The sequence below is a fragment of the Cannabis sativa genome, chromosome 7 (genome assembly GCF_029168945.1).
Source record: "Cannabis sativa cultivar Pink pepper isolate KNU-18-1 chromosome 7, ASM2916894v1, whole genome shotgun sequence".
Taxonomy (NCBI): domain Eukaryota; kingdom Viridiplantae; phylum Streptophyta; class Magnoliopsida; order Rosales; family Cannabaceae; genus Cannabis; species Cannabis sativa.
In genome coordinates, this window is record NC_083607.1 from 60623001 (window position 1) to 60646598 (window position 23598).

General features: G+C 33.9%; 6 protein-coding genes and 6 non-coding genes across 13 annotated transcripts; 4 read left to right on the forward strand and 8 right to left on the reverse strand.

The window, feature by feature from the left end:
* Positions 1 to 352: 352 nt before the first annotated feature.
* On the forward strand, positions 353 to 2253 carry LOC115698151 (disease resistance protein RPM1). The gene is made up of 2 exons (XM_061118744.1): positions 353 to 489; positions 765 to 2253. Exon 2 carries the CDS (start codon positions 778 to 780, stop codon positions 2251 to 2253), a length of 1476 nt encoding a protein of 491 aa, XP_060974727.1. The 5' UTR covers positions 353 to 489; positions 765 to 777.
* Positions 2254 to 7225: 4972 nt separating this feature from the next.
* Positions 7226 to 8587, forward strand: LOC133039790 (disease resistance protein RPM1-like). The gene has a single exon (XM_061118745.1). It carries the CDS (start codon positions 7226 to 7228, stop codon positions 8585 to 8587), a length of 1362 nt encoding a protein of 453 aa, XP_060974728.1.
* A 2601-nt stretch (positions 8588 to 11188) lies between these two features.
* Positions 11189 to 11899, forward strand: LOC133039791 (uncharacterized). Its single transcript, XM_061118746.1, has one exon. The coding sequence runs from the start codon at positions 11189 to 11191 to the stop codon at positions 11897 to 11899; it is 711 nt and encodes a 236-aa protein (XP_060974729.1).
* Positions 11900 to 12004: 105 nt separating this feature from the next.
* LOC115698115 (eukaryotic translation initiation factor 6-2) lies at positions 12005 to 14008 on the forward strand. Its single transcript, XM_030625289.2, has 7 exons — positions 12005 to 12232; positions 12318 to 12414; positions 12501 to 12586; positions 12690 to 12734; positions 12895 to 13025; positions 13337 to 13447; positions 13567 to 14008. Exons 1-7 carry the CDS (start codon positions 12223 to 12225, stop codon positions 13822 to 13824), a joined length of 738 nt encoding a protein of 245 aa, XP_030481149.1. The 5' UTR covers positions 12005 to 12222; the 3' UTR covers positions 13825 to 14008.
* Positions 14009 to 15282: 1274 nt separating this feature from the next.
* LOC115698095 (uncharacterized) lies at positions 15283 to 18523 on the reverse strand. The gene is made up of 6 exons (XM_030625270.2): positions 18297 to 18523; positions 16218 to 16268; positions 16089 to 16107; positions 15907 to 15984; positions 15700 to 15804; positions 15283 to 15615 (listed from the first exon to the last, which is right to left on the reverse strand). Exons 2-6 carry the CDS (start codon positions 16220 to 16222, stop codon positions 15499 to 15501), a joined length of 324 nt encoding a protein of 107 aa, XP_030481130.2. The 5' UTR covers positions 16223 to 16268; positions 18297 to 18523; the 3' UTR covers positions 15283 to 15498.
* Positions 16414 to 16498, reverse strand: LOC115698438 (small nucleolar RNA Z159/U59). Its single transcript, XR_004008185.2, has one exon. It is a non-coding gene; the product is annotated as a small nucleolar RNA Z159/U59 (small nucleolar RNA).
* LOC115698439 (small nucleolar RNA Z159/U59) lies at positions 16790 to 16874 on the reverse strand. The gene has a single exon (XR_004008186.2). It is a non-coding gene; the product is annotated as a small nucleolar RNA Z159/U59 (small nucleolar RNA).
* On the reverse strand, positions 17107 to 17191 carry LOC115698440 (small nucleolar RNA Z159/U59). Its single transcript, XR_004008187.2, has one exon. It is a non-coding gene; the product is annotated as a small nucleolar RNA Z159/U59 (small nucleolar RNA).
* LOC115698441 (small nucleolar RNA Z159/U59) lies at positions 17360 to 17445 on the reverse strand. Its single transcript, XR_004008188.2, has one exon. It is a non-coding gene; the product is annotated as a small nucleolar RNA Z159/U59 (small nucleolar RNA).
* LOC133029426 (small nucleolar RNA Z159/U59) lies at positions 17640 to 17725 on the reverse strand. The gene has a single exon (XR_009683546.1). It is a non-coding gene; the product is annotated as a small nucleolar RNA Z159/U59 (small nucleolar RNA).
* LOC115698442 (small nucleolar RNA Z159/U59) lies at positions 17920 to 18004 on the reverse strand. Its single transcript, XR_004008189.1, has one exon. It is a non-coding gene; the product is annotated as a small nucleolar RNA Z159/U59 (small nucleolar RNA).
* A 1373-nt stretch (positions 18524 to 19896) lies between the features above and the next one.
* Positions 19897 to 23598, reverse strand: LOC115698121 (pentatricopeptide repeat-containing protein At5g48730, chloroplastic). Of its 2 annotated transcripts, XM_030625297.2 has the most exons (5): positions 23452 to 23562; positions 22931 to 22969; positions 22310 to 22755; positions 20885 to 21291; positions 19897 to 20801 (listed from the first exon to the last, which is right to left on the reverse strand). In XM_030625297.2, the coding sequence occupies exons 3-5, from the start codon at positions 22727 to 22729 to the stop codon at positions 20078 to 20080; spliced, it is 1551 nt and encodes a 516-aa protein (XP_030481157.2). In that variant the 5' UTR covers positions 22730 to 22755; positions 22931 to 22969; positions 23452 to 23562; the 3' UTR covers positions 19897 to 20077. The 2 variants fall into 2 exon arrangements, with proteins under 2 accessions (XP_030481157.2, XP_030481156.2); XM_030625296.2 differs by lacking the exon at positions 22931 to 22969 and having other exon boundaries at positions 23452 to 23598.

The following is a 23598-nucleotide window of genomic DNA, read 5'->3' on the forward strand; positions in this document are numbered from 1 at the left end:
TATGGAAGCTTTAGCCTTGCTTCATAGCCTTAAATGGCTCAAAGACCTTCAGCTACAAGTAGATTTCATTGAGACAGACTCACTCTTATTGGTTCATGGTTTGAAGTCTACTCAAGCTACAATTTCAGATTTCCATTGCTTGTTGGCTGATATTCAACTTTTAGTGTCCAATTTCCCTGGAGTTCAAATTTCACATGTAAAGAGAGGAGCTAATACAGCGGCTCATACTCTTGCTAAATTTGCTCTTACGGTGGATACTGATTGCTTATGGTTGGAGGAACTTCCGCCTCCTCTAATGTCTATTGTATTATAACTCTTTGTTTTAATATAGTAGCCTTTTCTCAAAAAAAAAAATACAGCCTGTACTTGCAAGATGAGGTGAAATTTTCTGTGTCCACACTTCAAATGCAGTCAGAGTTCATCATCTTCTTTCTCATTCATTTTTTCAACTCTTTGGTCAACCTGCTTACCTCCCCACCCAATCAAACGGTATATTTTGCTCTTAATTTCTTACCTAATCTAAATTAATTTTGTCACATATTATCAGTTCAATATATATATATATATATATATATATATATAAAGTTTGCCTTATCTGCTCTTAATTTCTTCCTTACTTTTTGTTACTCAAAAGAATTAATCTTTGGAACTCAATTTTCTACATCACTTGTCAAATATGATTATTAATTATGTATAATACAATAATAGATCGAAACAAATCATGGGAGAGATTTAATTTTTGCAATATATACTTGCTACAACAGATCAAAGCAAGTCATGGCAGAGAGTGTGGTGAGTTTTCTACTGGGAAAGCTTTCAACCTTGTTGGAAGATGAGGTGAAACTCATCAGCCAATTTCGAAACGAAGTTGTTTTTGTGAAGAATGAGTTGGATCGTATAAGAGCCTTTTTGAGATCTGCTGATGCTGCTGAAGATGATGATGAGGAAATCAAAGTTTGGGTTAAGCAAGTTAGAGAGGTTGCTTATGATGCAGAAGACATCATTGATGATTTCTTGTATAGATTTAAGCAATCTAAGAGACATGGTGGATTCTATGCTTATTTAAGCAAGATGGTTCGAGGAATCAAGAACTTGAAAGCTCGCCATCGAATTGCATACCAATTGCAGTGTATCAAACTCAGAGTTACTGATATTTCTGAGGGACACAAGAGATATGGTTTCAAAGAGCTCGGGTCGAGCTCGAGCTATGGAACTAAACCTTGCTACTTTTATGAGCTTAGAAATGATGCACGGTTGCTGGAAGATGCTCAGTTAGTTGGCATTGAGTCACAAAAGCAAGATCTTTCGAGTTTTCTTATGGCGAATTCGAATTGCTCCCAACTACAAGTGGCTGCAGTTGTTGGAATGGGAGGGCTTGGCAAAACAACTTTGGTGAGTTCAGTATATAAAGATATACAAGTAAGGAATCATTTTCACCAACTCCAAGCTTGGGTTACTGTTTCACAATTGTTCAAGCTTGATGAAGTTTTGAGGCAAATTATTCAGCAATTTTTCAAAGCTATGAACCAATTAGTTCCTGATGAAGTTGAGAACTCCACAGACACCCATTTGCTAAAGAAAACAATTGTTGATTTTCTTAGTGACAAAAGATATTTGGTTGTGTTGGATGACATATGGGATGTGGATGTTTGGGAAGCATTGAAAGTTTCATTTCGAAACAACAAAAATGATAGCCGAGTAATGATCACAACTCGAAATGTAGATGTGGCTTCTTGTTCTACCAAAGATCTTGGGGGTAAGACCTTAATCTTAAATCCTTTATCTTATGATGATTCTTGGACTTTATTTTGCGCTAAAGCCTTTCAAGGTAATCCTTGTCCTTCTCATTTGGAGAAGATTTCAAGAAATATCTTGAAAAGATGTGAAGGATTGCCTCTTGCCATTGTGGCAATAGGAAGCATGTTGGCCACAAAGGACATCAATAAGGTAGATGAATGGGAGATTGTTGACCGTTCTTTAAGGGCCGAATTACATGGCAATAGAAAATTGAAAGGAATGCAAGCCATACTTTCACTTAGTTTCAATGATTTGCCTTACCACTTGAAACATTGCTTCATGTACATAAGTTTATTTCCAGAGGATTACTTGATTAAACGCAATGTTTTGATTCGATTGTGGATTGCTGAAGGTTTCATAGAAGAAATGGAAGGAAGAACATTAGAAGAAGTGGCAAATGGTTGTTTCAATGAGCTTCTTAACAGAAGTTTATGCCAAGTGAATGAAAGATATTAAGTTTCTCATACATATACACTATTTAGACTGCTATTTGTATTCTGTACATTAGTTTATTTCCCTCCACTTTAGTCGGTTAGTTACAACAGTTTCCAACTGCTTAGTTGACTGTTGACTGGTGTGATCTTAGCTTCCCTGAAGCTATATATATATGTTGTATTAATTTCCTTTTCCATATAATGAATATACAAAGCTTTTTTCTGTTTTCTTCATTTCTCAATATGGTATCAGAGCGGGAAAGAAGTGCTTTCCCCGATCGATCCTAATCTCTGTCTTTCCGTTCACCTTCTCCGGTGACGAGTATCGTGCTCTGTTTTCCGATACTCTGTTTTTCTTTTCTTTCTGTTCTTTCTGTCCTCCTTCGACATGGCTGATGAAGATCAAACATCAACCCAGTCCGATGCTGCGAATCAACAAGCTAGAGGCGTAGATACTTCTCCAGCTTCGATCCAACAAGAAAATCAATTTCTTCGAATCAACAGCCAAAAGAATCCCATGGAAGATCCTGCTAATCCTTACTTCTTGCATCACGGAGACAACCCAGGTAACGTTCTTGTCTCTCAGCTTCTAACTGGTCAAGACAATTACGTTTCTTGGAGTAGAGCTATGCAGCTCTCCATCTCTGTTAAAAATAAGTTAGGATTTCTTGATGGATCCATTCCTAAACCTAATATTTCTGATCATAATCTCTATAATGCGTGGGTCCGTAACAACAACATAGTTATATCTTGGATCTTAAATTCGGTTTCTAAGGAAATTTCTTCCAGTATCCTCTATGATGAATCTGCTGCAAACATATGGGCGGATCTCAAAGTTAGGTTCCATCAAAGAAATGGACCACATATTTACAATTTGAAGAAAGGATTGATGAATCTGAAGCAAGATACACAATCGGTTGGGATGTATTTCACCAAGTTGAAATCCATTTGGGAGGAATTGTCAAACTACAAACCCACATGTACTTGTAATGGCTGTACATGTGGTGGAGTTAAGAAGATTCAAGAATTTCATCACATGGAACATGTAATATCATTTCTCATGGGGCTCACTGATACATACTCTCAAGTTCGCAGTAGCATTCTGCTCATGGACCCTCTCCCTGAAATCAATCGGGTTTTTCATCTCATTACTCAAGAAGAAAACCAGAAGGGAAACATGGTTGCAGCAAGTAACCCCAATACTGATATGGCTTTTGCCTTTCAAAAGGACAAAAATATGCAGAACAAGAGTGACAATCAAGGGAACAAGACCTATCCTCCCAAGAAAGGCAGACCATTTTGCACTCACTGCAACATACACGGACACACGGTTGAAAGGTGTTACAAGATTCATGGTTATCCTCCAGGATTCAACAAACAAAACAAACCCAAAGAAGCTACAGCAAATCAGGTGCAAACGGGTGCTGAAACTAGTAGCTCGACTGAAGAAAGCCACACTCTCCTTCCGCAACTAAGTGCATCTCAGTACCAGCAACTTCTAAACCTTCTAGCCAATCAGCAACCGGTTCAAAACACACCAGATGCTAGCACTTCCACAAACAACACTGGTATTGTTCTAACATATAACACTATAAACATGACAAAAGATTCTTGGATTATGGATTCGGGTGCTACAAGACATATATGTAATAATGTTAAACTTTTTCAATCTATATGTTTAGCTCCTATCACTAAATTAATTTTGCCTAACAATGATTCTTTAGTTGTGCAACAGTGTGGAACAGTGCAAATTACTAAAGATATCATCCTTAAGAATGTGTTGTTTGTTCCAAGTTTTAAGTTCAATATCTTATCTGTGAGTTGTATAACCCATGATGATAGTGTGGTGGTTAAATTCAATACTAATGATTTTTATATCCAGGAATCTCTCAGCAAGAAAGTGATTGGCAAAGGTAAAGAATGTAGTGGACTCTATGTTCTGGAGAAAGACACCACTCATGCCTTCAACTTTGCCGTTTCTGCTGACACTTGGCACTCAAGATTGGGCCATCTTTCAAACAAAAGATTGGCTCTTCTCTGCAATAAATTGCAGTGTAATGTTGATAGAATACATGAAAACTCTACTTGCTATATTTGTCCTAAAGCTAAACAAAAGAAACTCCCTTTTGTTAAAAATAATAACTTTGCTGAAAATAAATTTGATTTGATTCATTGTGATATTTGGGGTCCTTATCATATTCCATCTCACTCTAACCACCAATATTTTCTTACTTTGGTTGATGACAAAACTAGATTTACTTGGATCTACTTGATGAGACAAAAATCTGATGTTTCTCATATTATTCCTCAATTTATTTCTTATATTCAGACACAATTTAATTGCATATTCAAATGCTTCAGATCTGATAATGCCCCAGAGTTAGTCTTTAAGGATTTATTTGCTAAATTTGGCATTTTACATGACTTTACTTGCGTGGAAACTCCTGAACAAAATGCGGTCGCTGAAAGAAAACACCAGCATCTTTTAAATGTTGCTCGTGCTTTGCTTTTTCAATCTAATTTGCCTATTAAATTTTGGAGTGAATGCATTATGACAGCTGCATATTTGATAAATCGAACACCCACTCCCAACTTAGGTAATACTACTCCTTATGAATTATTGTTTAACAAAGCTCCTAAATATGAACATCTAAGGAATTTTGGCTGCTTAGTTTTTGCATCTACTCTTGCTGCACATCGCACTAAATTTGAACCTAGAACACGCACATGTGTTTTTATGGGTTATCCTCAAGGAGTAAAGGGATACAAGTTGTATGACATAAACAACAAACAATTCCTCATATCTAGGAATGTTGTTTTCCACGAAAACATATATCCTTTTTACAAACTTAACAATGACAGCCTGCATATTGATCCTTTCTCCCATATTGTATTACCTACTGCTGATGTTAATGATACTAGTGTAGCAGATTTTTTTCCAGCAGCCGAAGAAGAGAATGAAATCAGTGATTTCTCTCAAAATAATGACTCTCACTCGCAAGAAACAAACTGCTCCTCAGAAACAAATCAGAATGCAGCAACAGATCCCCCAATTCAGCAACCTCAATTAGATAATCTGCCAAGAAGAACAAGCCGAGTAATAAGGCAGCCAGCCTATTTACGTGACTACGAATGTCACTCTGTTATTCAGGATAAAACCTCTACTCCCCATCCTTTAAATAAGTTTGTATCTTATGATCGATTATCTAACACTTATAAATCTTTCATCCTTGCTTTAACAGCCCATTTCGAACCTACAAACTACAATCAGGCCTCACAATACCGTGTTTGGAATCAAGCAATGCAGCGTGAATTATTTGCTCTCCTCAAGAACAAGACCTGGACATATGTTCGCTTGCCACCTAACAAAAGAGTCATAGGATGTCGCTGGGTATACAAAATTAAATACAATAGTGATGGATCTGTTGAGCGCTGCAAGGCGCGTCTCGTTGCTCAAGGATACACGCAGCAAGAAGGACTTGACTTCTTCGATACTTTCTCACCTGTAGCTAAAATGGTTACATTCAAGCTGCTGCTCGCCATTGCTACCATCAAACAATGGCACACACTACAAATAGATGTGGACAACGCCTTCCTCAACGGAGATCTTCATGAAGAAGTATACATGGAACTACCAAAAGGTCTCAAGCTACCGGATTCAATAGAACCAAACTCTAACTTGGTATGTAAACTCAACAAATCAATCTATGGATTGAAACAATCATCAAGACAATGGTATCGCAAGCTCTCGGACACTTTACTTCAAGAAGGTTTCGTTCAATCAAGGGCTGATTACACCCTTTTTACTAGAGGACACGATGAGTCATTTGTTGCACTTCTAGTCTATGTTGACGACATTATATTGGCGGGACCAAATCTCACCCTCCTACAGCAGATACAACAACAACTAAACCAGAAATTCTCTCTCAAAACTTTAGGAAATCTCAAGTACTTCCTTGGTTTTGAGATAGCTCGAGCAAAGGACGCTTTGGTTCTCACACAACGAAAATATACTTTGACTCTCCTTGAAGACAATGGTCTCTCTGGAAGCAAACCAGCAAAGACCCCTATGGACCCCAAAGTCAAGCTTGACGATGAAACCGGTACCCTTCTCACCAACCCCTCTCAGTATCGTCAACTGGTTGGCAAGCTTCTATATCTTACGCTATCTCGACCCGACATCACATATGCTGTGAACACTTTGAGTCAATTCATGACAACTCCGAGAACCACACACATGCAAGCTGTTACTCATCTTTTACGATACTTAAAAGGCAATCCTGGGAAGGGCCTAATATACTCAACCAGCTCTTCATTACACCTTCGGGGTTTCTCTGACTCCGATTGGGCTGCCTGCCCAACTACGAGACGTTCCACTACAGGTTTTTGTATCTTTCTTGGGGATTGCCTCATTTCCTGGCGCACCAAAAAGCAACCAACTATCTCCCGCAGTTCAGCAGAAGCAGAGTACCGCGCTCTCGCTGCTACCAGCAGTGAGATTACATGGTTGCAATACCTTCTTCAAGACTTTCAGATTCAACAAGATAAACCCGCCTTCATATACTGCGATAACCAATCGGCCATACACATTGCAAACAATCCGACTTTTCACGAAAGAACAAAACACATAGAGCTGGATTGTCACTTCATTCGTGACAAAATCAAGGAATCTACCATCAGACTAATTCCAGTGAATACCACACAACAACTAGCTGATGCTTTCACAAAGCCTTTATCTTCCACCATTCTCAACTCTCACATAGGCAAAATGGCTGTATATGACATATACAGTCCATCTTGAGGGGGGGGTATTAAGTTTCTCATACATATACACTATTTAGACTGCTATTTGTATTCTGTACATTAGTTTATTTCCCTCCACTTTAGTCGGTTAGTTACAACAGTTTCCAACTGCTTAGTTGACTGTTGACTGGTGTGATCTTAGCTTCCCTGAAGCTATATATATATGTTGTATTAATTTCCTTTTCCATATAATGAATATACAAAGCTTTTTTCTGTTTTCTTCATTTCTCAATAAAAGATACAGAGATGGAAGAATCAAAAGTTGTCGAGTTCACGATATCTTAAGGGAAACTATGCTTCTTAAATCCAAAGAACAAAGTTTTGCAGTAGTAACTAATAAAGAGAGTAACAGAAGATTACCTGAAAGAGTTCGACGCCTATCTCTTCATGAAGGAACAAAACTAGATCCATTCGGGGACAATGAACTATCACAACTGCGCTCCTTGCTCGTTTTCACCAAAGAAATTGATGTTTGGAATAATTTCAAGTCTTCATTCTCTGAAGAGGGGTCAAAACTTCTCAAGGTGTTGGATTGTACATATGCACCTATGACCACATTTCCACAACATATCACAAAGCTATACCATTTGAGGTACCTAAGTTTAAGAGATACCAATGTAAGTTCAATTCCACCCTCTATTTCAAATCTTCAACACCTTGAAACATTAGATCTTAAAAGTACTCTTGTAAGACAGCTACCTAGTGAGATTTTAAGATTACATTGTCTGCGAAATCTAACCATTTATGATCATAAAGGTTCAGGTTTTAAGGCTTTAAAAGGAATGAACTCACTTTCATCCTTGAGAAAACTATGTTTTGTTGAGGCAAAACTTGGTGATATTGAGCTTTTGGTATCCATACAAAAGCTTACACAATTAACGAATTTAGGCATCCTTAAACTTGGAGTTGAGCATAAGGATGCATTATTCTCTTCACTTCATGAATTAAAGTATCTTCGTTCATTACATTTGTATTCAAGAACAGAAGATGAAGAAGAAGTCTTTAATTTGCAGCTTAAATCATTGTCATCTCTTCGATTACTTCAAAGACTATACATTCGTGGACGCGTGGAGAAATCAGTAGAAGGACTACAAGACCTTACAAACTTGTCTAAAATACGTTTGGTTGGTTGTAAGTTGCAGGTAGATCCACTAAAGTCATTACAAGATTTGCCCAATTTAGTATCACTTGAGCTTTTCAAAGGAGCTTATGATGGGGAGTCACTATGTTTTAAAGCTTGGAGTTTCTTAAAACTCGAAAAGCTTTATATTGACGAAATGGATAAGTTAAGAAGGGTGATTGTGGAAGACAAAGCATTGTCTCATCTGAAAATTATGTGGTTGAAAGATTGCAAATTGGTGAACAAATTACCATTAGGAATTGAACTCTTAAGAAGCCTTGAAGTTCTTAATTTGATCAATTTGGGTGTAGAATTGATAGAAACTATATACAATGGAAGTCAACATGAGAACTACTTGAAAGTAAAACACATTTCAAATGTGTTCATTGGCAAGTGGAATATTGAAACAGGATTTCAAGGTCAAAGGCTTTAAGAGATGTAAGTTTCATTCCTTTTTGTAATTTTCATTATAACTATGACAATTAGCAACAAAAATTTGGATTGTTTTCTTTTTTCAGAAGTTGCACTTATGTTGTAAATCTATATGTGAAGAAGATTGTAGTGGTGATAGAGAATCATCTTAAGTAAATTTGGCTTGTTGCAGAAGATGCACCATTTATGTAAATTTTCATTCTTTCTCTATAGATGCACCTATTTTGAGGATGAACTATATCCTATAATTAATTCCTATGTTAAACTAATCATATCAGTTTAGTATTTCTCCCACATCGTATGTCATAACACAAATTTCATTTTCTGCTTTGTTTTTATGATTTTGATAAATTTAAAATAAAATAATAAAATAACTTTTTAATTAAATAAATAATCTTAACTGGTTTATTATGTAAAGTAACCCGTAAAATTCTAACGGTCAACATAGATTAATTTGAAATTTACATGTCATGCCATGAGCATAAAAAATACCAATTTTGCATATTGTATTAATTTTGTTTCTTTGAAATGTGTTGGAAAAAAATAAAGGTTGCAGATTTTAGTTTAAAATTCCAACACATGCAATGAGCATAGTATTCACATATGAAGTTTTAAACTTTTGTTTTAACATGAACTTATTGAACCTGAAGTACTACGTAATGTCTTAGAAACCGTTTCAATCCATACGATGATTTCTTCAACAGACCGACCTTTATCTTCAGCACCTCTTTGAATCAAACCGTTTGGTTGCTGCTGCATTAGAATTTCTTCTTTGTTTGGAGATTCCCATGAAAGAAGGGTGTCTGATCAATCACATAATATAACAGTTCACTCCCATTTCATTATACATTTCTCTAACTTATTTTTCATACAGTCAACACTTGGAAATTATTTTTCATAACAGAAAATATAATATACCAATTGTACTAAGAAAATGTACCAATCATGCACTATATATATACTTGTGATAGCTCATTGCACCAACAAATATTGAAGAAAAATGAGAGCACTAAAATGATAAGGAATAGCAACAAATAATACATCAGAATTAGAATTTACAAAAATGGTGCATCCATTTTCTCTGCAACTAGCCACATTTGTCCATGATTGAAGTTTGAAAATTTACTTTACAAAACTTGGAATAAAATAAAAATAAGAAGAATGACTATCTTACATCTCTAAAGCCAATGGCCATCTAATCCCATTTCAATAGGCTTTTCTAGTGTTCAATTCCAAATGGTAATTTGTTCAGTAATTTGCAAATGCTTTGTCTTCCACTATCACCCTTCTTAAGTTCTCCATTTTATCAATATAGATCATTTGGAGCATTAAGAAACTCCTACATAATAGTGACTCCAAACTCAAGTGAAACTAAATTGGGCAAATCTTGTAATGACTCAAACATAATCTAGACAAACTAAGAACTTCACCATCTTCTGTTGGGGAATCCAAAGATAGTGAACTAAGAAACTTTAACTCTGCAATTCGACAGCGAGCTTCCAAGTTTTTGATTCCACCATGTCTCTTGGAATGCTCAAATCTATACAAGAAATCATCAATGATGTCTTCCTCATCCTCATCTTCATTCAACTCATTCTTCACAAAAACAACTTCTTTTCGAAATTCGCCTACGAGCTTCACCTCATCATCCAACAAAGATGAAAGCTTTCCCACTAAAAAACTCACTGCACTCTCTACCATGGGCTTCCCTTGCATTATTGTATATGATATGTTGTAAACTAAGTTATATGAATGTATACTATTATGAGTATATACATTGCATGTGGTGTTTGTTGTTTGAGATAATTAATTAATTTTGTTATTTATGTTTGATTATGTAAGTAAGTAACCTAAAAATCAATTGAATGAAGCAACTAAAAAGTGTAAAGTACATCTTGTTATATTGTTAATAGGCAACTTTCAAATCTAAACCAAGTAAATTCACATCACATTTGACATTTGAATTAAATCTTAACAATTTCCCAGTTGGGATATTATTTTGAACAGCTTTTAGCTCATCTTATAAGACCAGTCTCAAAACAAAACATGTTAAAACTCTTATTTATCATCATCATTACCGGCACTCTTTTAATTAAAATTTAAATAACCATAAATAAAATCATTAGAATAAGAATGATGAAAATAAAAATAAAATAAAGAAAGAGATAATTAGATAGAATTTATAATAGGGCAATTTTCATTTATTAATTTTATAAGTAAAAATTAATGTATTTATTAATTTTATATTGTGTTGATGTTGGAATGATATTTTTTTCCGTTTTCAAATTGTTTTATATATTATAAATTATTTTAAAACTTTTAAAATTTTACATAACTTCTTGAGTCTCTTGCATCATAAATTATAACACAAATTTTATTTTCTACTTAAAACCAAATAATATAATAATTTTTTAGTTAAATAAATAATAGTAATTTATATTAGAAATTAAAAACTAAACACAGAAAAAGATTATTATCTTTTACAAAAGATAATTAAAAATTAAAATTATCTTTTCATTAATTATTTTTATTTTTTAAACTGAAAAGATTATTATCTTTTAGAGATTCTAAAAATATAATTGATTATTTTTTTGACTGGTTTATGGAAGTGTTGGCAGTAGGCAATATGAGGTTAGTTGAAGAAGGCGTTATGGTTAGTTGGGCAATTTGGAATGCTCGGAATGAGATGCTTTGGAATGGTAAAAGTTGTAGTGCTGCTGATGTTGTTTGGCTGGCTAGAACCACTCTCCGACAATGGAAGTGTGCTCAGTCTAAGCGGCTGGACTCGATTTCCCTGTCTTCCAATCGCACTGACACAAGAGAACGCTGGTCCAAACCGACTGCTGCACAATTAAAAATTAATGTGGATGGGACAGTTTTTAAAGACACAAATAAGATTGGTACTGGTTTTGTAGCACGCGACTGTAACGGTCGAATAATTGAGGCGTTTTCAACTATTTCTTCTGTCAGTTGCCGACTCAAAATTGCAAAAATTCTAAGTGTCAAAGAGGCACTTAGTTGGATAAAGAGGAATAACAAGTCAAATGTTATTTTAGAGACGGATTGCATTTTAGTTGTTCAAGTTATTCTTAGTTCGGTATTTATGCCTTCTATTTTTGGTCTATTTGTTCAAGATTGTCAATTTATTTTATCTTCTTTAAGTAATGTTTCTATTGGTCATGTTAAACGGTCTACTAACAAAGTCGTGCACTGTATGGCACGTGGTGCTTGTTATTGGTCAGGTCGTCGTTTTACTAAGAGTGATGTTCTCCTTGCTCTTCAGGCATTTATATTAGCGAATGTTTCTATCTAATAAAGATTATTTTCATTCAAAAAAAAATATAATTTAAATATTATTAACATTAAAAGTTAAATTTAAATATTTATTTACACTAAAAAAAATATTTATGCGAAAATTAGTCATTACAAAATTTAAAGATTAAATATTTTTTCCATGGATCTCATTAGAGTAGGAATAGAAAAATCTAGTTTTCTCCTTTATATAATCAAATCAAATTCATTCCCAAATCTTTTCAATTCAAAACCCTAACTTTCATCCACTCAAAGAAAAAACTCTTTAAACCCTAAAACACCATTTCGTTAAGCCAATCCTGTGATCAAGCTCCAACATACAACATGGCCATTCGTGAGTAGCTTTTTGTTTTTGTCCTTTGTTTGTAATAAGATTTTCATTTTGATTTAGTTTGCTAACAAAACTGTTGAACTTGAAGGTCTTCAATTCGAGAACTCGTGCGAAGTTGGAGTGTTCTCTAAGCTCACAAATGCTTACTGTTTGGTTGCTATTGGAGGCTCTGAGAATTTCTACAGGTATGATTGAAGTTTGCTATTACTGTGTTTTGATTCGTATATATGAAAATAATTGAAACTGAAAGCGATGAATTTGTTAACAACAGCACTTTTGAATCGGAGTTTGCTGGTGTGATTCCTGTGGTGAAGACCTCTATTTCCGGCACTCGAATCATCGGTCGCCTTTGTGCTGGTTCGTTCCCTTAATCCTCTTTCTAATCAAAAATTAGTGAGTAAAAATGTTTGGTTTTGTGTTTTTTAATGGTATCTTATATCAAAGATTTGATCTTTTACAGGTAACAAAAATGGGCTTTTGGTGCCTCATAATACCACTGACCAAGGTATATATAACTATACATGTATAAACATTTGCATATTCATAACATAAACTTCAATGATTAATATGTTATTATATGATTATGTATGCAAAGTTCATAACATAAACTTCAATGATTATGTTTCTATAGTTTTTAATTAATCTTTGTATTGTTATTATTATAGAGCTTCAACACTTGAGGAACAGTCTACCTGATCAAGTTGTTGTTCAACGCATTGAAGAGAAATTATCTGCTCTTGGAAATTGTATAGCATGTAATGACCATGTGGCTCTCACACACACTGATCTTGACAAGGTATATATATATATATATATATATATATATATATTGTTTGCTATTATTGTCTTTGTATTACTCAAATCTTTTATCTCTGTAAAAATAGTTTTAGATTTAGTAAATTCTATGCTTGTAGATGTTAGAATACATTCTTAGTTTCAATATGTCTTGTGTATATTTCTGATGTTTAAATATAAAAGTTTCAAAAGTCTGAATTATAGTTTCTTTGTCTGGTAATAATTATGTGCTCTGTTAGTAAAATTAGTATAAAATAACATATTCACAAATGTACCATTTCGGTTTCTTATTTTGTGCCAAAACTTTGTTAGGAAACCGAAGAGATGATAGCAGACGTTCTTGGAGTAGAAGTTTTCAGGCAGACAATTGCCGGGAACATATTAGTCGGAAGCTACTGCACCTTCTCCAATAGAGGTGGCTTGGTAAGGAGGAAAACAAAATCAAACTCTTCCCGGGCTTAAATATTTTGTAAATTGAAGGCTTTCATTACTTTTTTTTCGATCAAAACAACTAAAAATTCTGCTGTGTTCTGTCTAAACAGGTTCACCCCCATACATCTGTTGAAGACTTGGATGAACTTTCAACTCTTCTTCAAGTCCCTTTAGTTGCTGGGACGGTTAACCGAGGGAGTGAAGTGATTGCTGCTGGCATGACGGTGAATGACTGGACGGCCTTCTGTGGCTCGGACACAACTGCAACTGAACTCTCTGTTATAGAGAGTGTCTTCAAGTTGAGGGAGGGACAACCTGGTGCTATTGTGGATGAAATGAGAAAATCATTGATCGATACTTATGTCTGATTATTTATTTCTACTTATATTTTTATTATTAGTCGAGTTTGATAGCTAAGAATGTTTGGAAAAATATCAACGCTGTTAATATATGACAATGGTTTTTAGTGTTTGAAGCTCTTCTTGATGCTATGTTTACAAATTGTAAAAGAAATTTTTATAATTTAAAAGTTTGGTTTTTGGTTTTTGGTTTTTGGTTTTTGTCAAGTTAATATTATCTAAATTTAACTTAATTTTAACTGGAAAAAAAAATAACTAAAAAAAGTTTGGAATTATGATGCTCATAATCCATACTGTATGTATTATCTTTTTCTTAATTGATGGTAATTTTTACAATTTCATTGTCTCAATGTTGACAAAATATTGAGATCAAAGTTTGAAATTTGGAATCTTAAATAAAATTGAGCAAGGGATAATATTAAGGTCTTTTCTAAAAAATTTCTTTCTCTTATATTTATAATAATCTTCGTTAAAATATTAATTTAGGTCATAAAATTTTACATTATTTAATTAATATGAGATGAGAGATAATATTAAAGTCTTTTCTCTCAAATTTTCTTTTATATTCTTATATTGATAATTATATTGAGGAAAATATTATTTTGGATCATAAATTTTTTGATTATTTAATAATATGAGATAGTGATATCTGTATTATAAGTATATACTTGATCCAAATACGACTCATTTAATAATTGTATTAAAAAAAAAAAAACATCTAAACATCGTGTAACTCGTTAATTAATGAATATCGTTTAAAAAAGTTGATATGCATCTCAAGCCCGATCCACGTGACAGATGCGGGTTGGTTGATTGTTTAAATGCATAAACTCTTAATCTACTTAACATTTAACATTTTTTATTTATAACCTATTTATGACTTGTTGAAATTTTATAGGCTAATTTTGTACCATGGTAAGCTCAATATGAACCGTTTATCAAACAAATTAGACAAAAGCTACTAAGGCTAGCCAGCTTAGTAATGAGGGAGGAGTAGAAAAAAGGAAAGGACATGGTTCGAACCCAAACCCTAGTGGTGATGGAGGAGTAAGAAAAATAAACATAAGTTCTTCGAACCCAAAACACTATTAATTGATATGCAAACCCTTAAATTATTAATTGAAAAAATACACTCAAAAATAATCCAAATTCGGATTTCGAGTAATGTTATCAGTAATATTAATTATAAGCTAATGAATTAGAGTATTGACACATTAATTACACTTTAAATACCATTACGCTAAAAAATATACATTACACTTTAATATTCAATACTTTTAGGTTGGGACCTCACATTTTAATTTGTTGTTATCATTACTCTAATTATCATTATCAATCTATCACAGTTTCATATATCTTGAAATATCATATCAGAGGGAAACTTGGGATGATTCTTAATGAAATTTTGAGCCATGAATGATACAATTTCTTCTTCTAGAGAAAGCTTCCAAGAACTAAGTCAATGGCTACCGAAAATGGTGAAAACAGTAGTCACCCAAAAACTCTGGTATTCAATACTTGAACAAAATGTACAAATCAAGAAGATGCCATACAAACTAACTACAAGGATGGCAACCAGCCCTTTCAAGACGCTTTCAGAACAAGATCTATGGTCTTTTAAGTCATTAATGAAAATTAGTAACCATACGCCGGGCGGCTAAGTTCAAAAACAAGTTATCCACCTCACTTGGGATTCCTAAGCACTATGATAACCGAGTCCCCGCGTAAAAACATTTTGCTGATGAATCTGTCTTTGTTTACTGGCTGCGCCTTCTTCTTGCCTTTCCCAGTCTTCGGTACCTAGACAATGAAAGAGTCGTTTGAGGGAATTGGAACATAATGAGATGATAAATGATTCATGAACAATGATGAAACAAGAATTACCTCGGTCCACATTTCTTTAACATTTTCGAGAACCATGTTGCAGTGCCTGTCAAAAGCTCTTACCCGTCCGAGAAGCTTTTTGTTGTTTCGACAATTAATGAGCACCTATATTTGACAGAGAAAATATTATATTTAATTTTATAAACAATTTACTAGGCACAGAGCACAGAAATGAAACAACAATATCTAATCATGAGAGAGCATTACTTGGGTGTTGTTTTTGACACTCATCATCAGAACAGAAAGTGGTCCGGTACTAAATTCCTCATCCTCAGTCTTGACAACCTGCACCGATCAACTTCCATTAGCATTAACATTTAAGCATTACAAACTATTAAAGATACTTTTTAAACATACTTAATAAGCAACACAGTAGAGTATGAACTTACATCTTCTTCCATTGGCCGACTGAAGAAGCAAAACCACAAATCCAATCCAAGGAAAGACACATTAGTATCTACAGAAACAGTGGAATAATGAAAAAGTAAATGTGCAAGTAACTAAAAACAAAGAAATACCTCATTGTGAAATCTTAATGCTGTCTCTAAGATCCAAAACTTTGCTTTGATCTGAAAACCACACACAAACAAAGAAAAGATATCGTGTTAAAAGACTTCCGACATCATAAAATATACATAATTTCAAAGAAAAAGTGGAACACTTGCTGACACAAAAAAGAATATCAAATAGTCACAAACATATTTTCATAATGTTGCCTCTTCAGTTCAGGTCTCCAATAATTTTCCGCATGGGATATCTCAGAAGAACGAAAGTTATTAGTTTGATCATCATCAGAGGCAAGACAAAATTTAAAAACATAGGTACAAAAGCAGTAACAACATCAGGAACAAAAACAGGTAAATGAATACAGAATATACAACCTAGCGATAGAACACCTTCACGTCAAAAATGCTCAAAATAAATGAAGATTAGCTTCAACATCATTACAGTATAAACAATGGCAACACAACCACTCCCTAGATGTCTAGTGGACAACACATTTTCTAATTATTTCATTTTTAACACATTTTCTAATTATTTCATTTTTAACACATTATCTAATTATTGTTCATACAAATCACCTAGTTTAGCCTCTTCAGTTCAGGTCTCCAATATTTTTCCGCATGGAGAATCTCAGAAGAACGAAAGTTATTAGTTTGATCATCATCAGAGGCAAAACAAATTTTTAAAACATCTGAAAGCAATAAAAATATTTAAGAAAAAAAAAAGTAAATGAAGACTATTCACCCTAGCAACAGAAACACATTCAGGACTAAACGCGAACCAAATAGATGAAGACTTTCTTCAATGTCATTTCACAAAAATAATGGCAACACAACCACTTCCTAGATGTCCAGTCATAAAAACACCAATTATCTAAGTATTGGTCAACAAATCAACAGTTTAGCCTCTTCAGTTCAGGTCTCCAATATTTTTCCACAACGGTTAATTCAGAAGAACGAAAGTTATTAGTTTGATCATCCTCAGAGGCAACACAAAAACTTATATAGCATCAGAAAGCATCCTAAATTTATTAAGACAAACTATTTACTTTCAGCAAATTACAGCACTTTTCAGTACTAAATGCCCCATACTTCCTATATGTCCATTGATAAACACCCTAATATTCTAAGCACTGGTCTTGTAATCAACAAATTTAGCCTCTTCAGTTCAGGTCTCCAATATTTTTCCACAAGGGTTTATTTCAGAAGAACGAAAGTTATTAGTTTGATCATCCTCAGAGGCAAAACAAAAACATATAGAACATCCTAAAGCATCGAAAGTTTCCGAATTTTCAGGAAAATACAGCATTTTCCAGTATTAAATGCCCCAAAAACAACAGTATTGCTCCGATATTCCTAGCTCACTCATCCTCATCGCCAAATTAATGTTCATTTCTAATCCTAGAAAAGAAGTTAAAAATTATTAAACTAAGCTTAGCCTCTTCAGTTCAGGTCTCCAATATTTTTCCACAAGGGTTTATTTCAGAAGAACGAAAGTTATTAGTTTGATCATCCTCAGAGGCAAAACAAAAAAATATAGAACATCCTAAAGCATCAAAAGTTTCCAAATTTTCAGGAAAATACAGCATTTTCCAGTACTAAATGCCCCAAAAACAACAGTATTGCTCCGATATTCCTAGCTCACTCATCCTCATCGCCAAATTAATGTTCATTTCTAATCCTAGAAAAGAAGTTGAAAATTATTAAACTAAGCTTAGCCTCTTCAGTTCAGGTCTCCAATATTTTTCCGCATGGAATATCTCGGAAGAACGAAAGTTATTAGTTTGATCATCCCCAGAGGCACTACCATAAAAACCCATTTTACACTTGAATCCCCAAACAAAATTCAAATCTGACTGGCACTAAAATCGAGCTCAAGAACAACTAAGTGAAGAAACACTCTGCAATAACCCAATTCCAAAAACAATCAGAAAACCAAAAGAAACACTTCAAATCTAAAGAAAACCAAGAATTTGCAAACACATCCAACATTACAATCGTTCCAAATCAGTAGAGCACACAAATCAACAGAAAAACCCTAAAATCAAGAAATGAAAAATACAACAATTCAAAGAGAGAGAAAGAGCTGTATACCTTGCGGAACTCAATTCGAAGAGTCTGAGCTGAGTTGAGTAGGGTAGAGATGAGATCTACAATTTGAAAATGGTTGGGAGCGAAGACTACTTGGCTTTATAGTGTTTGAACACAAAACCCTAACCTTTACGATGGTGCAGTAGGGGTTTTCCGCCGACTCCTCTAAATTCGATTTTGGGCCTAAGAGTCGGCCCATTAGTGTGTGGGCTGAAATTGCATAAAGGGTTGAGCCCTATTCGAACAAAGTAAGAGATGTTTTTCATAAATGACAAAACAATTATAAAAATATGGATATACAACAGTTTCCTCAACAATTTTATAGATTTGAACTCTATTTTAAAAATGTAAGTGTAATTAAAAGAAATTAGTAAAAATGTAAAACAAAAACAGAAATTGTAAAAAAGAAAATATCATTTTAGACATTTTGTGTAAAAAGCCCAACAAGTAAAGAAATTTCCTTTGTTTTCTATTCAATTATAATTTTAGGTTAGCACTTCCAGAGGAAATTACATTGTATACTCACTTTATTTTACTTGTTTTAATTTTTACTTTTCATTTTATATTTTTTAAGATATACCTGCTTTTATAGATGATGTCTCCATTAGACTCCTTAGATTAATATAAATTATATGCTAGACTTAAAAAAAGAATAAAAGTATATTGAACAACTCACTTATAAAAGTGGGTATATTTTAATAAAATATAATATGATAGCATTTTTTATTAATAAATACAAAAAAGAGGTATTCCTCAACTTCTACCCTTCCGGTCCATTGATTCAACCTTGGCATTTGGAAGAATCTAATTTTTTTTCATGACCGTCTACGTTGTAGTTATTTAAGACATCCTATAAAATTTTGATAAATTCACAACTGAAATAAAGATTCAAATAATTTGTAGTCTTTTTATTTTATAAGCTTGTGAAATAAATTACTTAAACTTTTTTTTTTCAGAGTTAAATTTTTTTAAATTTCTCAAAATTTTACAAAATGTCCAAAAAATTTCCCAAACGCCAAAACGATAGAGTGATCATCAGGAGTCCCATTTTAGAGAGGTGCATTGCAAAACTTCCTATAATTTTATTCTTTTCATAGTAAGAAAATATTATTGTATTATTTTTGGAGGGATATATGTCAGTTCAAATGTTGAAATTAATTGGGTAAATAGCGGCATAAACCCAATGATTTTTTTAGTGGCATAAATACCTAATATTTGTAAAACTATAATTTTTCTCTGTTTTCGTCAGTACAAGCTCCGTTTTAAATTTATTAAAAAAAAATAGAAGTAACTATACTACATATTTTTCGTCCAGACTAAATAATCTAAAATTTGGGTCTTATATGTATCATGTTTAAGACAATAATAGAGTTTGTACTGATGAAACTGGAAGAAAATTATAGTTTTATAAACATTGGGTACTTATGCCACTAAAAAAAATTATTGAGTATGCCGCTTACAAACTTAAAACTTTGAGTACTTATGCCACTATTTACCCAAATTAATTAGTTATTGTCATAGTTATAACTTAGTGGTATTACACCCTCTTACAAATTAGAATCAACTCACTGAACTTGTAGAGGATTATAAAATACACACATACTTATACTGTCTTAATTTACTTTGTAATTACCTCCTTTATTCAATTCATCAATAAGAACACTATTTGTACTAGATGAATCATAACCCTTAAAGAGTATTTACATGAAAGAATGAAACTACTATATGAAATGATAATGTACAGAGCTTTAAGGGATATACAATAACCTGAAATTTCTTCAAAATCAAAAGTCAGGTTTCTCCTTTTGCATTATAGTTAGTTTTCTTCCTTCTGCTGACCCGATAAAGCCACGAAGCTCCGCCGCTTGACTACTCATTCCATTCAACGAATAAGCTTTGATCATGGTTTTGTATGTAACCTTATCAGGCTTACATCCTTTCTGCTCCATCATTGTCAACACCTCCTTCATCTCTTTAAAACATCCCAACTTGCCATAAGCGTCGACTAAGGAGTTGAAGAAAATTGTATCCAATGTTACATCTGAATTTTCGATGTAGCGCAAAACACTACCAATCTTTTCAGCCTTGCCCTCTTGAGCATAAGCCCTCACGAGGGAACATAGCGTGACACAACTCGGTTTGATCCTCTCTGAACGCATTAGCCTAAATAAGTACTCCATTTGTTTTAGATCCCCAGCTCTCCCAAATGCATCTATAACCACATTATATGTAACTATTGTCCATGAGTAATGGTATTTTTGCATGTACTCCATCACAGCACTCATTTTCTCATACTTTCCGGCTTTGCCATAAGAATCCAAGAGGATGTTGAAGGTTTTAATGTTTGGTTCGATCCCAGCTTTCTGAAACTTTTCGTAACACTTTTCCATCATTTCTACTTGCTTGCTTCCACCAAAGGCTCTCAGCGTTGAATTCATTGTCCAAACATCAGGTTCGCATTCCTCTTCTTGAAGCATCTCGACTAGTATAGATTCCATCTCTGCATATCTTTAACGGGAAACAACATCTAAGATCATAGTTATTAATGGGATTAGATAACTCATAATGAGAAGAATACGTTGACAACTTACTTTCTTGCTTTCCCATAGGCGTCAATGAGGGTATTGTATGTAACAATATTCGGTTTGATCCCTTGAGCTGCCATATCAGAAAGAAGAGCCTCAACTTTATCATAGGCATAAACATTAAGGCATGATTTGATTAGAACTGAATAAGTTTGGACATCAGGTTGAAACTCTCGAGTATTCTTCATCCGCTCCAAGAGGGAAAACGCTTCATCAAAGCGACCGCTCCTGCTATATGCAGATAAAAGAGCAGTATAGGATTCATGGTTGACAGAACAACCTTCATCAATCATAGCTTGAAAGAGTTCATGGGCCTTTTCGGGTTGCTTGCATTTCCCAAGCATGACAATCAGCTTGATGTACACACTAGAGTTTGGCTTATACCATAGCTGCTGGCGTAGTAGTTCAAACACCTAGACCCAACATTACATTCAGTAATCATTAGAGGGCAGCAAAACATTGTTATTGTTAAGGAGCTTAAGTGTTTTGGCTCTGCGTAATGTAATGAGAATGGTAATGGTAAAGTTAAGTCATGTTTGGTTTGGCAAAATCGTAATCGTATTGGAATTACCATTACAATTCTATTGTTTGGTTTGGTTATGAAAAAATTGTAATGTATTTACAATGTAATCACCATTATACCATTCATATGATTCTACACCTATGTACTCTTTCAACCTCAACTTATACTATTCTATCACCAAAATAACTTAAAGTAAGGATATTTTTATTAATACACTACTCAATCTCATATTTGCACAACTATTCTTATTACAATCCATTACCATTACTATTTTATTACCCTAAACCAAACGCCACCAATAGAATCTACTAGAAATGGTATTAGGATGTTTCTCAGTTTTGTAATGGAAATGAGAATGGGTGTTGTAAAGGCATTACAAAGTTTTTAAAACAAAACAAACACTATAAAGGTGGCATTATGGCAATTACGATTTCAAAGAGTTAGCCAAAGCTTAGCTCAAGATCCTGCTACTCGTCGTATTTGGTTTGGTATTGACACCGCACATGACTTCAATAGTCATGATGATCCCTATTATGCTATTACTAAAGCTTCTGTAAATACAAATACTCCCAATACATCGAAACTCATTGTCTGGGAATAAAAAAAATCGTTTCAATATCAAAAACAACTGACTAAAAACAAACCAGTGATATTGGTTTGCCATTGTTTCAAACTTTTGTTATTTGCCAACATATTGCTATGCTCCATTAACTTCTCTTAATATTATTATATTATGCACAGAAAATCTTACCCAAAACTAAAATTATATATAAGTAGCCATGACAGACCAAGAATCCTACTTTCACAGACTATATCCATAAAATTCACAAAATCAGCAAACTCATCATCTAAGAGAAACTAAAATCTTCATGGATAAAAACTAAAAAAGATGAAAAGAGAATGAAAACCTTAAGAGCTGATTCCCAACGCAAAGCAGAAATTCTCTCATGAAGGGACTCAAGTACAGTTCTGGGAAGAAGTCTCTTGGATTGTTTAGGGCCACTCTTCTTCTCTATAACCGCCTTAGTTGCCTCCCTTCTCAGTATCACCGAAATGGCTTTCCTCGAAGCTATCTTCCTGTTCACCTCCTCCTTCCTCTCCTTAGCTTCCTGCTCTTTAAGCTTATCAATATTCAGTATTCTGCCTCGGCTTGGCTGAGTGGTTATGGAGCTTTTAAAAGAAGGTAAAGGTAGTGATTCGGGTTTGGGATCGGGTTCAGGTTTGGGTGTGGATTCTTGAAATTGGGCAGCGAGTTTTGTAGGCGGTCGACAATTTAACCTTGATGATGATGGAAATGGGTATGTTGGGGTGGTTGAAATTAAAGCCATGAACAATGTCCAAGAATCTAAAGATTCTACAAAAACCCCAATTGCAAAAAACAATCAGGAGACCAACAAAAAACACTTTAAATCAAAAGAAAGCCCAGAATTCAAGTTGTTATCTTTTACTGAAATCCAAGCATTACAGTTGATTAAAAAAAATGCCCAAATCAAGTAAAGAATCAATTGAAATTGGGTTGAAATGAAAACCATTAGCTAAATTTGAGTCACAGTAGATATGTAAGGATTCTGCAAAAACACCAATTGCAAAAAAAAAAAATCAGGAGACTAACAAAAAAACACACTTCAAATCAAAAGAAAGCCCAAAATTCAAGTTGTCATCTTTTACTGAAATCCAAGCATTACAGTTGATAAAAAAAAAATGCCCAAATCAAGTAAAGAATCAATTGAAATTGGGGAATAAATAAAATAAGAACATGGAAAAACCACTCAAAATTCCAAATTAACTTTCCTAATCCTAAGTGAAGAAACACTCCGCAAGAACCCAATTCCAAAATCAATCAAGAGACTAACGAAGAACACTTGTAATCAAATGAAAACCAACATTTCAAGTTCTATCTTATCTTTTTTAGAATCCAAACATTGATTTTGAATTGTTGCATTTCCCATTGATATTGAGAATTTTTCTGCTTACTTGTGTGGTCTCTATCTAAATCAAACCACTTTCATTCTTATCATTCAAAAAAAAAAGTAGAGATTTTTTTGCATACCTTTGCAGAACTGGCTTCCTAGAATCCAAGCTCCACAATTTGAAAACAATGGAGACTCGAGAGTGATGAGAATGACTACATGGGGCTCATTCCTCTAAATTTGATTTTGGGCCTTAGAGTCAGCCCTTTATAATGATTTTGGGCCCA

What these genes read in the sequence shown, in the direction of transcription:
- LOC133039791 (XM_061118746.1), top strand. Translation starts at nt 11,189, where the DNA reads ATGGAAGTGTTGGCAGTAGGCAATATGAGGTTAGTTGAAGAAGGCGTT.
- LOC115698151 (XM_061118744.1), top strand. Translation starts at nt 778, where the DNA reads ATGGCAGAGAGTGTGGTGAGTTTTCTACTGGGAAAGCTTTCAACCTTG.
- LOC115698121 (XM_030625296.2), bottom strand. Translation starts at nt 22,729, where the DNA reads ATGGCTTTAATTTCAACCACCCCAACATACCCATTTCCATCATCATCA. An exon ending in GTTGGGAATCAGCTCTTAAG is followed by an intron (nt 21,292 to 22,309) that starts GTTTTCATTCTC and finishes TGTTGGGTCTAG; the next exon opens with GTGTTTGAACTACTACGCCA. An exon ending in GCCTATGGGAAAGCAAGAAA is followed by an intron (nt 20,802 to 20,884) that starts GTAAGTTGTCAA and finishes TTCCCGTTAAAG; the next exon opens with ATATGCAGAGATGGAATCTA.
- LOC133039790 (XM_061118745.1), top strand. Translation starts at nt 7,226, where the DNA reads ATGAATATACAAAGCTTTTTTCTGTTTTCTTCATTTCTCAATAAAAGA.
- LOC115698095 (XM_030625270.2), bottom strand. An exon ending in GTGTCAAAAACAACACCCAA is followed by an intron (nt 15,805 to 15,906) that starts GTAATGCTCTCT and finishes TGTCAAATATAG; the next exon opens with GTGCTCATTAATTGTCGAAA. An exon ending in TTAAAGAAATGTGGACCGAG is followed by an intron (nt 15,616 to 15,699) that starts GTAATTCTTGTT and finishes TTCATTGTCTAG; the next exon opens with GTACCGAAGACTGGGAAAGG.
- LOC115698115 (XM_030625289.2), top strand. An exon ending in CATCGGTCGCCTTTGTGCTG is followed by an intron (nt 12,587 to 12,689) that starts GTTCGTTCCCTT and finishes GATCTTTTACAG; the next exon opens with GTAACAAAAATGGGCTTTTG. An exon ending in TCATAATACCACTGACCAAG is followed by an intron (nt 12,735 to 12,894) that starts GTATATATAACT and finishes TTATTATTATAG; the next exon opens with AGCTTCAACACTTGAGGAAC.